Genomic DNA, 13,349 nt, shown 5'->3' with positions numbered 1-13,349 from the left:
TAATACAGCCTGAAAATGATAATCCCATAGCCTATTTTATAATTTAATTTTATTTCAAACAAAAATTAAAATGTATGTTATGTGCACAATTTTGAAACAATAAATATTTAATAGCTATAACATATTCCTCTGTTTTTCACACCATCCCTGAAGAACCTTAAACACTGAGCGCAGCAAATCTCAGCAATTGTGTTCTTGAAAATTAAAATCATGGATTCATCTTCAGATAACCAATCACAGTTAAAACAGATCCAAAGTTTTTATTAAGGCATTTTAATTTACCGAAAGACAACCGAGATTGGGGCATACAGTTATATGGCAATATGATACCATTATGCATGGGCTGCTTAAGGTAATACATATTTGAATTGTGACAAACCTTTAAAAGCGTAATAGCACGGTGACACAATTTGGTCAATTTCAGTTAAAACCTTCAAACATTATAACAATAAACGGGGGGAAGATTGGTGTAACCAGTGTCTGTGAAATGTCAGTGAAATATTGTGCATACTGCTGTAGGCAGATATGTACATACATTGAACTGAAATACATGTGACTGAGTTTTGTCGATGCTCAAATGGAACGGTTAAAAATCATATTCCAAAACCAAAACCCCTGTAGCTAAACATCCAGTGTGCGAAGCAGTGATCTTACAAGTGTACCTATATAAAGAACATCTAGTGATACAGCAATGTACAGTTCTGGGATAAATGTTAGTATTGGTGTATCAAAATAAAGTCCAGACAGTCAAATTGGTGAAGTGAGGTAAATGCATTCAACATACCAGGGGAAAAAAACAGACAAAATGAAAATACAATAACAAAAATAAACAGCTGACTACAGGAAGGAGTCACACCACTCTCGCAGGCAACTGTAACAGTCGCCTTGCTGTTTGGTATTTGCACCACACGTATCCTTCAACCATTCCCGAAACAACTCCTCGTCTTTCCTCAGTACCAGAAACTGTCCTAGTACAACATATGCCTGTAGGAAGAAAATGAAAGTGAAAGACAAATTCCAACATAAACAGTTTCACTTTTTTTCCTCCACAGTTTCACTGTGCCTTTATTAAGAGAATGACAACGTGGAGCTTCACAGTAAACCTACCTTGTCAAAGCCCTTCTCTTCCAATCTCCTTCCAAGAACTTCACCAATTCCTGCAAGGGCCATCACAGGCTTCTCCCCCATGGGCTCTGCCACAAAGTCCTTGTGTTTTTGTGATGTTGAAGACATTGTTGATTTGTGTTAAGAGGGTTGAGTGAATGTGGTCAATCTCTTTTCCTCAATGGCTTCAAGAGAAGAAAACAAGTAACGTTATTATAAAAACAAGAGCATTAAAACACTCATTAGGGCCCCAATACTACAATTATACACATTCATCAAAACAAAATAATCGAGTCTAAAGATAACACGCAAGAGAAGACTACAATACTACATTCAAATTGGCATGCTTTTAAACTTTTATTTTAAGTTTTAGATATAACGTAAATCTCTCTTGAAGGCACATTTCTGCAAAACATAAAGTTAACACACGACAGAAACAAAAACAAATAAAATTTGTGAAACAAAAATATAAGTAAATTGTCATGTAAAGAATGAATAATAAGGCTTTTAGGCTTTAGAATGAAATGAATCACTCGACAATTCAGCGCGAAACGGCCGCTGGCACACGCCATTATTACTCATTCATTTATCAATAACCTCAGCACCGAACAGATCAGTGTGAATCATTTCCACGTTAATAAACAAGTTTAGGATTAAAATTAAGTTTTCAACATACCCTGACACTATCATTGAGAAATTTCACTTCTCATCCACTGACGCCGCGACGTTCACAGACTCACAGTTCGCCCAAAAATAACTCCCACAGCAGCGCTGCTTTCCGATCCCGCCTTTAGAAATAACAGCGTCACTTCCGCTCTTCCAACGCTGAGCTCAGAGCTACACTGACGCCTAGCGGTCCCAGCAGTTTTATTTCAATCTATTCATTCAAGATGAAGTTTACAGAATCACAAGGAGCTTAATATTTTATCCACAAACAAAAGCTTTATTTACATGATCTCTTTCATTCTGTAAACTTCACATTAATAATACATATGCATAACCTAACTATGTTAGCTGTTGAAGTGTGACAAATTTTTGTTTCGCCCGACCTTTTTATAGTTCTTGTACAATTCTGTGGTGCTAATTGTTGTGGTAATATTTATTTTCATGTAGCATCAATGTTTTAATGTATATTTAGTTCAAATTAATTTTGAGCTTATATCATTAACACAGTATAACAAATTGTTTTTTTTCCCAACCTTTTTAAAGTTCTTGTACAATTCTGTGGTGCTAATTGTTGTGTTAATATTTATTTTCATGTAAATCAATGTTTTAGTGTATAAATTTATAGCTTATCATTAATTACGATGTATCGGTATGTTGCAAATAAACAGAGACTGTACAAATTTTTACATATTTTAACAATTATTTTCCAATTGTCACTGTCAGAAAAGTTTTGTAGCACAGGGAAGGTGGGATGAAGTGATGATGGGTGACTAGTATGTCTGGACCTTGGTTCGTGAGGATAGGCTATAAGTCAAATGTACCCCTTTGGACGACTAATTTTTGTAACTGTTTTGAGCTCAGTCTTATGCCAATGCCAGTATCTTGTAATTTTTGCGTACGAGTAAATATCAATGTGTGAAATGTTATTTTGTGAGTACCATCAATGGTAAAATGTGATTTTCGTATTCAGCATAAAGAGACACAACTTTTTGTTCCATTGTGTTATTAATTATTTAAAGAGAAAATTAACCCCAAAATATTTTGTCATCATTTATTCACCATCATGACATTCAAAACGTGTGAAACACAAAGGAAGATATTTGAAGAAATGTCTCTATGGTCTTGTGCCCATACAATGGAAGTCAAAGGGGGCAATGTTGTTTGGTCATCAACGTTCTCCAAAATGACTTTTTTGACTTTTGCAGAAGAAAATGGTACAGATTTGGAATAACATGAGGACGAACAAATGATGAAAGAATTTTCCTTTTTGGCTGAACTATCTCTTTAATGCAGAAAACACCAGAATCATTCATATCATTATTAAGTTGAGGGATAAAAATTAATCCACTTTTAATATTTCTACAAAGATTTACAAAGATATGAATGTATTATATTTTCGATTATGATCAAAGACATCTAAAAACCTTTTATTTGCAAGAATTGTCATTACAACTAGCATTAAAATTAAAACAACTAAACTCTTCAACCTGTTTTTGTATGTTTTTAGTTCATGATCCTTATTCAAAACTTGCTTAACCTTAATTCTTTGTGTTGAACATACAGTATTTAAGATTTCTCAAAAGTCTATACCTACAAATTTTGTTGTGACACTACTATTCTGCAGAACCATAAGATCATCATGCTTACCGTCAATCCATGGGATCTGGGTTGTAAATGCTAAAAAGAATGAGAGCATCACCACATCCTGCAGATAGTGAAGGATCTCTAGCTGTACAAACCCAGATTGAATTGATTTAAATTACAGTTTAATTTAATGATTAATCTTTTAACATTCTACTCCTCTGTTAGCTCAAAGACTCATTGATTGACTTTTCACCCCAGGATGATTATTGAACAGATGATCAAAGAAAGAAAAATTAGGCGTTTGTTCTCAAGTTTTGTTCTCCTTTCACAGCTTCATTGATTTCATTAGCACATAAGTAAAGATGAGATGATGTGTTTCTTCATGATGAACAGTTGAGTGAAACAAAAGAAGCTAAACTTTTCGTCCTTGTGTAGGCAGCGTTCAGAATAATGTGTTCTTACAGTATACTGAGAATGAGGGGACACAATGTGCTCTGGTGTGTTTACATGATATTTGAGACTGAGGGAGGAGCTCCATTCTTACATGTAACATGTTATGTTATGATTTTATTTGTAATATAAAATAATTAAATTATCACAGCTTTATTAAAAAATTTTACTTACATTTTTTACTTAAAAGAGTATTTCATTGTTCATAGTATTCTCAATTTTTTTTAAATCACAGTAAAACTTTTTATTAGCCTAAACTGAAGAGCATGAACTATTTATAAATTCAGTGGTCTCATGATATATTTTTAATCAGTGGTTACAATATTTACTTAAAAAAACACATGTATTTTACATACAGAATGGTTATGTTTTCACTGGCTATAGATTCTGGTGTAAAAAAACACCAATCAATCGACATTGAAATGTTATTTACAGTTTAAAATCCAGCTCTTTTATTATGCTGTTTATCCAGCTCTTTCCAGGAGAGGAACTCAATACCTCAACCCCCCAAACTTGTTTGTGGAGGTCTTGTACAGTCACAAAAACAACAGGGAGGAGGCTGGGTCAAGGAATAATGTGGTTCTTTTAAGGTGGATCCTTTCAAATGCCAGAAAACTGGAATGTCAGCTTTTCATAATAATTAGATTAAAGGGATAGTTCACACCCAAAAATAAAATCATATTATTATTTATTAACTCTCACGTCATTTAAAGCCTGACTATGAAACACCAAATAAGATATTTTAAGTGATTTTGTGTCGACACAATGGAAGTTAATGGGGGCCAATGCTGTTTCGGAAGGTTTGACAGGAGGTTGAGTAAATGAAGAAAGAATTTTCATTTTTTGGTGAACTATCCTTTTAAGCCAACATACCATTGGTCTAACATTCATTATTCATTGTAAAAATTGTATATAGCAAGATAATTTATTTTTGATAAATTGGTACAGTGCACTGACTGAACTGGGAGACACTCCCTAAATTCATATGCTATATAGTATGAAGACATGAGTAGTGTGTCTGAAACCTAAGAATGCAACAACAACAAAAAATATGACAAAAACCTAGATGGTCTGCTTATTCTGCTGAGGTTTGCAAAAAATGTACTCCACCTGGTTAAATTGTACTTTTTTAACAACACTTGAGTATTTTTTTAAAAATAGGGTTACAAAACAACAGAACGTACTGTTTTTGACGGTCAATAAGTAGGCTACTTCTTTCATTAAGTGTATTACTGTACCTCCTTAAATGTGGGAGGAGTTAATTAAGTATGCGACTCGGATCTTCTTTGTCATATAAAAGCTCCAGCATCCTTGACACATCGTGAATTACCGACAAGAACGAGTAGGAAGAGCGGATTCGGTTTAGGTTCATCTAAACGGAGATTCATTCCCTATTTCAGTTTATTTGATAAGGTTGGTTTTAAGTAATTTTCCCTAGTATTTAATTTATTACTTGTGAGTTTAGGATATGCTTTTGATGCTCACTCGTTGTGTAATTGGGCAGATTTTTACATTGAAACAGTCGTCTTACGTAGTTTTTTCTTGTTTTTTCTTCTTTAACGTGTTTTAAATCGTCATGGCAGGCTGAATGAATGATTAGGTAAATTTACCGCTGATAGAACTGGACCAATCCGGTTTACTGATGTCGTGTTACCAATGTAAAAGTTCCTCATTCAATAACTTTTGACAATTCCACCGCTTTAAACGAACAAATTTTCTATTGTTTAAGGTTTTATTTTGGCCTATAATGATTATGATCATTATGCGATGATTATGGTTCATCATCACCCAGCTTTTTGCTGTTGTGTCTACGGGTATTGGAGGTTTCATCTGGATTACCTTGTTTATTTAAATAAACTAGTTTGGTCAGGTAAAGCATTTGAGTGACTCGATACAACTGCCGAATCACCATTTGAGCGTTAATGATAGGTGATGCAATGTAGAGAGTTGTTGCCTGGTGACTTGTTTTGCGCATGTGCATCTGCTTCAGTTAAATGCGGTGACGTCGTGTCGTGACGACAGCGATGTTCTTACAGGTGCGCTCTCTCGTTTGATTTCCAGGCAGGCAGACATTCGGCATACATCGCCAAAATGAGCAACGATAATGAAGTGGACATGAAAGATGTTGAGCTCAATGAGGTGGACCAGGAGAAGCAGCCCATGACAGGGGGAGATGCAAATCATGATGCCATCTCACCTGTAACCGAGAAGAATGGAGTCGTCAAAGTGAAGATTCCAGATGGGGAGACAAAATTTACTGGTCTGTCCAAAGAAGAACTGTTAAACGTAGCTGGAACACCAGGGTATGAAAACGAATCTTGTTTAACCTCTGTTTCGACCTTGGCTTGACCTAAATGGCTTATATGGAATCTTTGTTCCTTTAAATAGGTGGGTTAGAGTACGTTGGGCACTTCTGATTCTGTTCTGGCTTGGTTGGCTTGGCATGTTGGCCGGTGCTATTGCCATCATTGTTCAAGCTCCTCGATGCAAGCCCATTCCTGAGATGAACTGGTGGAACTATGGCCCGCTGTACCAGATTGGAGATCTTAAAGCCTTCACAAAGTCTTCAGACATTGAAGGTAAGGAGGGAACTTGATGGTCGGCATCAAATTGGACCAATACGAGCTGGTGGGAAGGAGGGACAGTTAAGGGATTTCAGGGATTTCATGCAGATGTCTGAACTTGCTAATATCTTTATTTTATCAGTCAGACTCTGAACATGTTGAAACACTCAGCAACATTAAATTAATGTGGGAGGGGAACTTTTACTAAATAGTGTGAGGTGTGTCTAGATGGGAAGTTAACAGCAGAAACACGTCACATTTATGTTGTATGTTTACTGTTTCATATGCAGTAAGATATGCAGTGTTTTTTTTCTGACTGGTTGTCCTCAGGTCTGGCTGGAAAGATGGGTGAGATGGATCAGTTGAAGGTGAAGGGTCTGATCATAGGCCCTGTCCACGTGTCTGAAGTTAATAACTCTGTAGAGCTGAAACTGGATACAATTTCCCAGGAGGCTGGTACTCTGGAGAGTTTTAAAAAAGTCATTCACGAAGCACACAGAAGGGGTGAGCACTCTGAAGTTGGCAGCCACACTATTTTGTCATTGATCAACACAGTGCTATATATCATGGTTTTAATATTTTTAATTTCTTTAATATATCTTTTTGTTTTCTATTAGGTATCTCTGTGGTTTTGGACCTGACCCCTAACTATAAAGGTGAAAATCCCTGGTTCAACAGGGAAAAAATTGATGATGTGGCGATACGAGTCAAGGTATGAGCTTGACTGTCAGCAGTTGATCATAGATGGGACCCATTTTTTATTTGTAACTTGATTTATGTACTTTAATTCACAAACTAATAATAGTGTTCATCATGTTGTAGTCTGCCTTGATCCACTGGTTGAAAACGGGTGTGGATGGATTTCTCTTTTATGGTGTGGATGAAGTTTCCACCGTAGCGCCATCCAGTTGGAATGATATAAATGTCATTATCCGCAATCAGACTGAGGGAGAAATGAAAAAGTGAGCAATCTTTTGTTTTTACTGTTAATGTTCTATTAAATTATTGAAAATTAAAATTTGTTATATGACTTATATGATATGTGTTTTTTACAAGGGTCTTAATTGGTGTGACGGATAAGACCTCCCCTCATGACATAGCTGAGATGTTGAACAGCACTATTGTGGACCTGCTTCTGTCTGGTGCCCTGAGGTCTAAATCTGCTCTAGGAATTGCCCAGACTGTTGATCAGTTATATTTCAATTACAATCAGACTAAGCTGGCTTGGAACATTGGTGAACGTGTCAGCGGCCACCTGGCTTCACTTGTGGGGCTAGCCCATGTTAAGTTGCACCAACTGTTGCTGCTCACCCTTCCTGGGACACCAGTGTTTAATTATGGCGATGAAATTGGACTGGAAGATAACGTAAGTAGTTTTTTATTTTAGGGGTATGTAGAATAATACAGTAATTCAACAAGTGGGATCCTAAAATATTGTGTCTCTCCATATAGCCCAACAAATCCCCACTGATGGTGTGGCTGAAAGAAGCAAATGAGACTTCTGAGGTAAAAGGCCATCTAAAAGTCACCGTTTCATGTTATGGATTGTTACAAAGCAGCAGTTTGAAGTTTATTTTTATTGTCATATTGTGGTTTACAGAACAATGAGAAGGAGGACATGAGCTCATTCTATACATTTTTCAAGGACGTGAGTCAAAAAAGAATGAAGGAGCGCTCCCTGCAGCATGGAGAATACTTCACTTTGTTCAGCTCGTCCTCTGCGTTGGCCTATGTGCGTAGATGGGACCAGAATGAGCGCTACATTATTGCACTCAACTGGCAAAATGAAACTGTCCCTCTTCAGTTGAAGCATGCAGAGCTTCCGGAGCAAGCTACAGTAGTGTTTAATACTATAACAACACCAGAAGCTGGTGAAATACTTGACCTGGCAAAATTTGAGTTGATGCCAAATCAGGGTGTAATGTTGAAGTTTCCTTACACACCTTAAAGACAAATTGTAAAGATGCAGTTGGGATTCAGATAAAACTAGTTAATACTATTTGTCATTTAGAAATTAAGAAACACTGGTGTACAGCATCAGGTCGTGCTTTTACATTCACTGCATGACTACTAAATTTAAAATTTTGTTACTTGGGAAACATTCCATAGGATGTTTTTAAAAACTTAAATGTTGTTTTAAACTTTTTTTTTTAAAGATTTGGTGTTTAACTGCAAGCTGTTTTTTTGTGAAAAGTTGCATGAAAACGAAAGCTGTGGACAATAAACTAAGTGGAGCAGTTCATCATTGTTTGTCATTGTATTCTTTAAAGAGGGGTTCTCTCTTGAATTTTCGCAAGTGTCGCCAACATAATGAGATGTAACTGAGATGTGGTTAAATTATTAAAATCTGCCACCATAAAATGGAGCAGCTCTCATTGTCTGCAGCAAAGCATGATATCATGTGTCTCAACTGATGAGTTCTTTATTTAGGACAATTCATTATGCATATGGTGCGCTCTTTCTTACCTGGCTATTTTGACCCTTTACAGTCATGAACCCCGTACTGAACAATAGGTTCAGTTGAGTGCACCTGCCTAAGAGTGAAGAATACATTGGATAAGAGCATATAAAAAAGTCATATAACAGACATAAAATGTTAATATTCCTCTTAATACATATTAATCATAAGTTTCTACCTTATTATCTTGTTACTCCAACACTTTTCTAGGTCAATTACTCCTAAGGGACCATAAACCTGACCGAGAACTTTTAGGCTTGTATAGTCATATTTAATCTAAGGATGTGCGTTTTATTTTTAACGATTGTTCACTGTGCATTTATTCCACCAGAATATAATTAAAATCACGTTGTACTCAATGCTGTACTTATCTGCAGCACTACATGTAAATTTCAGTGTTTTGCTTCTTGTCTCTTTAAGAGCTGCTCTCTTCGAGGACTCTGACGCATTGCAGGTGGCTGAAAACCAATCAGATGACATTTCCTAGGTCAGCTGACGAGTGCCATCCGACTTCTATATATAAACTCTCCGGACCATCCATTCAAACTTGAATAAACCACCGTATAGTGCAATGACTTTTAAATATTTTAATACGAAATAAAAATTTACAATCATCAAGCGAAATATCTCTGTATATAGGTTTTTACAAACGACAACGGACCGGTCTAACCGTGCGGTTTCGAGTTGATTCGTTTTGGCAATTTGGCGGAGGAAGACCATAGTAACAGATTTGTTGTCAGGGAGTGCGACGTCCCACTTTGGACCGAATAACCGAGGCGTACTTATATTGAAATTTGGGCGCACAGCAGCAGATAGTGAAAGAGGTGCTTGATAGTCGCACGGGAGGAAGACAAACCACTTGGTTGTTCATTTTCTTCACACAAACGTAACTTATTTCGCTCTTAAATACAATGGTAAGTAAACATTTTTAACATTTTATCTTAGTAACTTAGATGTTACTTAGCCAGAAAAATGGCTTAGCATGCGCGGTGAACTGATAGGTGTGAATGGGCTAGTGTTAGCTTAGCTCTTCGCAAGCTAACCGTCAGTGTGTTGAAAGAGCGCGCGAGTTCTCAGGCTAACGCCACTCGAATTTATAAGTAGATAATGTTTCAAACGTCGACATTTTGCGATGGTTCTGATAATTTTATTGACTGTGAGGTTTTATGGCATACAATTCGAGTAACTAGCACATCCCTGACTGATTCCCTGTTGCTAGCTTGCATCATCTCGGCGTCAGTAGTCAGCGGCGTGAAAGCCATCGTACTGAGTGGATACAGAGAGCGCCCTTATTTACATTATTGAATACAGACAACCAAAACATTTTGTGCAAAAACAGTCTAATCTGTCTCCAGTAAAGCTTAGAGGCGTGGTTAAATTACAACCCGCTTGTATTGATCCACAACGTGCTCACTTATTAGCCATTAAAATCGGCCTACAACTTGCAGTAATCCTTAATTTTAAAACAATATAATTTAATTAGAAATACTTCAGCATGTCTGAAGTCACTTACAAAGTAAACAATTTGACAATGACTGCGATGCGTAACTTGCTAATTGATAAAGAGCACTGGAATTGGACGTTGTATTCAAGAATGACATCATCAAACTTGAAAACACAAACCAGTAGATATTTTTACGTTCAGTTTATTTTTCAGAAAATCTAGTAGATTAATTTCAGTATAACATTAAATTTACTAAATAATTTATTAAATAATTGCTTTTGTACGTTTATTTGACCTACAGGCCGATCAGCTAACAGAAGAGCAAATTGCTGGTATGTTAGAAGAGCCTTGACCTCTTGTGTTTTGAAAAGTTTTGGTTCCAAAATACAAAACAAAATCTAACTTTTCTGCTTTTTATTTTAGAATTCAAGGAGGCGTTCTCACTGTTTGATAAAGATGGTGATGGCACAATCACTACTAAAGAGTTGGGGACTGTCATGCGGTCTTTGGGCCAGAACCCTACAGAGGCTGAGTTGCAAGATATGATAAATGAAGTTGATGCTGATGGTAAGTACGTGTTACACTCATTACACATTCAAGAATGCCACAGGTCTAATGTTGCATCATCTAAATGCTTATATAAATGTTTTCCACTCAGGCAATGGAACGATTGATTTCCCAGAATTCCTCACTATGATGGCCAGAAAAATGAAGGACACAGATAGTGAAGAGGAGATCAGGGAAGCATTCAGAGTCTTTGACAAGGTGGAAAATGTTTTCACATACTCATCACCCTTTATTTAGGTGTTTATTTTGCTGCTTTAAAAAAAAAGTAAAGAGTTCCTTATGCAGTGACTAATGCTTTACAGGATGGAAATGGTTATATCAGTGCAGCCGAGCTGCGTCATGTCATGACAAATCTGGGGGAGAAGCTCACAGATGAGGAAGTTGATGAGATGATTCGAGAGGCTGATATTGATGGTGATGGCCAGGTCAACTATGAAGGTATTTTCACGTGTTACTGTTATGAACGCTGATATTGATCTAATGGTTAAGGACGTTTACACAAGATTGAAAATATGAACAAGGCCAAAAGGCTTATTATAATACTTCACCTAGATTGTTTTTGTCTTTCACAGAGTTTGTCCAGATGATGACAGCAAAGTAAAACTGGAAACCAAAAGAGCACAACAGACCAAACAGTGGGCATCACCCTCACTGTCAAACTTCAACAAGCATTCACAATGTTATTACCCCTCCCCCCATTAGGTTTTGCTCTCTTCTACTTTCCCTTAGTTTGTTCAATCTTCTGCTCCGCTTCTTTTTTAAACCCGATTGACAGAATCTCCCTTAATCTTTTCCCTATGTTTTTTTAAGAAAATATTTACATGCACATCCAAGTTAAAATCTTGCATATATGATGGTGATGATAACAGCAGTGTAACACATGTATCAATATTTTAAAAGTTGTGACATACTATATGGACAAGAGCAATGCATGCTTTATTTAGGTTTGGCATGCTTCTGTGTTTTTTTGTTTGTCTCAGCTTGCCTTTTTCCTAACTTGCTAGTTCTCCTTTAACTGCATGTTTTTCATGCAACCTCTGCTCAGTGGTCTTAGAACTGTATGGTGAATAACCATTCATGGATAATCAGGGGCTTTATATTACAAAATGGCTCAAACTTCCATGTCATAGTGTGATTGTGTTGTATATGTGTATATCTGTGTGTCTGAGTGAGTGCTTGTGGTGGGATTTAAGTGGAGCCATGCAGTAAAGTTTACGTTTTGGTATAGGGCTTGTTCTTAAGGGACCGCATAACTAATATGTAAGATAAAAAAGACAAACCGGCATAGAATAATCTGGATATGGTTAATTGGGGACCAATTATGTCATTAGTTTGCCTCCTTTATATACTTAAATATAGAGAAGCCTTTCATCTTTCCTCCAGGTTGACATTTCCTCACAAACTTTACAACCCCGAAGCAAATGTCACCTATTTTTTTGAGACTGATGTAGAGAAGTTTAATGTTTGGTTTGAGCACTGTCTGTGTTTTTACTGGAGATGTAGTTTAGTTTATGGTCTTATATTTTGATGCAGCACTTGGTGACCCACCACATCAGTGGACCATTTCTGTCTAAGAAGGAAACCTATCAAGTTTAAGCCGTGTGCCGATTCTTCCTGCAGGCAGTTTGATATATTTGTGTACGTCAAAAGCACCTGCATTATTTTTATTGTAGGCTCATTTCCTCAAACAAACAATGTCACATTCTTCCAGGGTCCTGTGGTTGTGTCCATGCAGTGGCAACTGAGGTAGTGAGTAATAACTCATTCAGTTAGAACGTGTTATTCCTTTGGCGCAGCAATGGCTGCCACAAAACCCCTAAATATGGGCGCTTTGGATGACATCCACATTTTTTAGCAAATACATATACCAGAGTTAAACAAACAGCGCTTAATGGTAGAATGATATATGGTGGTAGTATTGCATCCTCTGCCCCAGTTCTTAATTTATTCTACTGTTGTTTTTTATGACATTGTATTTTGTGTTTTTTTTATGACATCGGAGTTTACTGTCTGGTTCTTTTTTCCTCTCTCTGCCCATAAGGTAAAATAGGAAAAAAAGAAAGGTTATGCATTCCATTGCAGAACTCTTTTGGTTTTCTTGCTAAATAAACGTCTTGGACCTGTTTCTAAACTACATCCTGCTTTTTGTCCATGATGTTGTTCATATTACTGTAAACCTGCATGGGTTTATTATTAAAAAAAAACATTGTTTAAGAAGGGTGCATTTACTGAATTTGTATTGTTGTAATTTTGAAGCAATGTCAACCATATTTGTCACACATTGGTATTTTCTGACCCATCGTATTTCAGAACGTAAAATAACCAGCTTGGTAAAGAAAACACTACTCTCAAAAAAGTATGAATGGTTGCACACATTTAATTAAAAATAACGTTAAAACATTTTCATAACTCCGAAATGTGTAAAAAAGTAACCAGCAAGGTGAAATTCATGAAGGTGTCCATATATAGTAAGCAGTAGTAATTTCTTTGAGCCGCCTACATTACCCAAGCA

General features: G+C 36.5%; 3 protein-coding genes across 3 annotated transcripts; 2 read left to right on the top strand and 1 right to left on the bottom strand.

Moving 5' to 3' along the window:
• Nucleotides 1-29: 29 nt before the first annotated feature.
• On the bottom strand, nucleotides 30-2,279 carry banf1 (BAF nuclear assembly factor 1). The gene is made up of 3 exons (XM_057360895.1): nucleotides 1,781-2,279; nucleotides 1,108-1,289; nucleotides 30-984 (listed from the first exon to the last, which is right to left on the bottom strand). Exons 2-3 carry the CDS (start codon nucleotides 1,231-1,233, stop codon nucleotides 838-840), a joined length of 273 nt encoding a protein of 90 aa, XP_057216878.1. The 5' UTR covers nucleotides 1,234-1,289; nucleotides 1,781-2,279; the 3' UTR covers nucleotides 30-837.
• Nucleotides 2,280-5,110: 2,831 nt separating this feature from the next.
• Nucleotides 5,111-8,610, top strand: slc3a2b (solute carrier family 3 member 2b). The gene is made up of 9 exons (XM_057360293.1): nucleotides 5,111-5,217; nucleotides 5,866-6,107; nucleotides 6,193-6,383; nucleotides 6,699-6,872; nucleotides 6,986-7,080; nucleotides 7,191-7,330; nucleotides 7,425-7,734; nucleotides 7,821-7,874; nucleotides 7,969-8,610. The coding sequence occupies exons 2-9, from the start codon at nucleotides 5,896-5,898 to the stop codon at nucleotides 8,314-8,316; spliced, it is 1,524 nt and encodes a 507-aa protein (XP_057216276.1). The 5' UTR covers nucleotides 5,111-5,217; nucleotides 5,866-5,895; the 3' UTR covers nucleotides 8,317-8,610.
• Nucleotides 8,611-9,403: 793 nt separating this feature from the next.
• calm3b (calmodulin 3b (phosphorylase kinase, delta)) lies at nucleotides 9,404-12,973 on the top strand. The gene is made up of 6 exons (XM_057360606.1): nucleotides 9,404-9,740; nucleotides 10,572-10,602; nucleotides 10,694-10,837; nucleotides 10,929-11,035; nucleotides 11,140-11,275; nucleotides 11,410-12,973. The coding sequence occupies exons 1-6, from the start codon at nucleotides 9,738-9,740 to the stop codon at nucleotides 11,436-11,438; spliced, it is 450 nt and encodes a 149-aa protein (XP_057216589.1). The 5' UTR covers nucleotides 9,404-9,737; the 3' UTR covers nucleotides 11,439-12,973.
• The last annotated feature ends 376 nt before the right edge of the window (nucleotides 12,974-13,349 follow it).

The sequence above is a fragment of the Triplophysa rosa genome, linkage group LG19 (assembly GCF_024868665.1).
Source record: "Triplophysa rosa linkage group LG19, Trosa_1v2, whole genome shotgun sequence".
In the NCBI taxonomy this organism is placed as follows: Eukaryota; Metazoa; Chordata; class Actinopteri; order Cypriniformes; family Nemacheilidae; genus Triplophysa; species Triplophysa rosa.
This window is presented reverse-complemented; position numbering and strand designations above follow the sequence as displayed.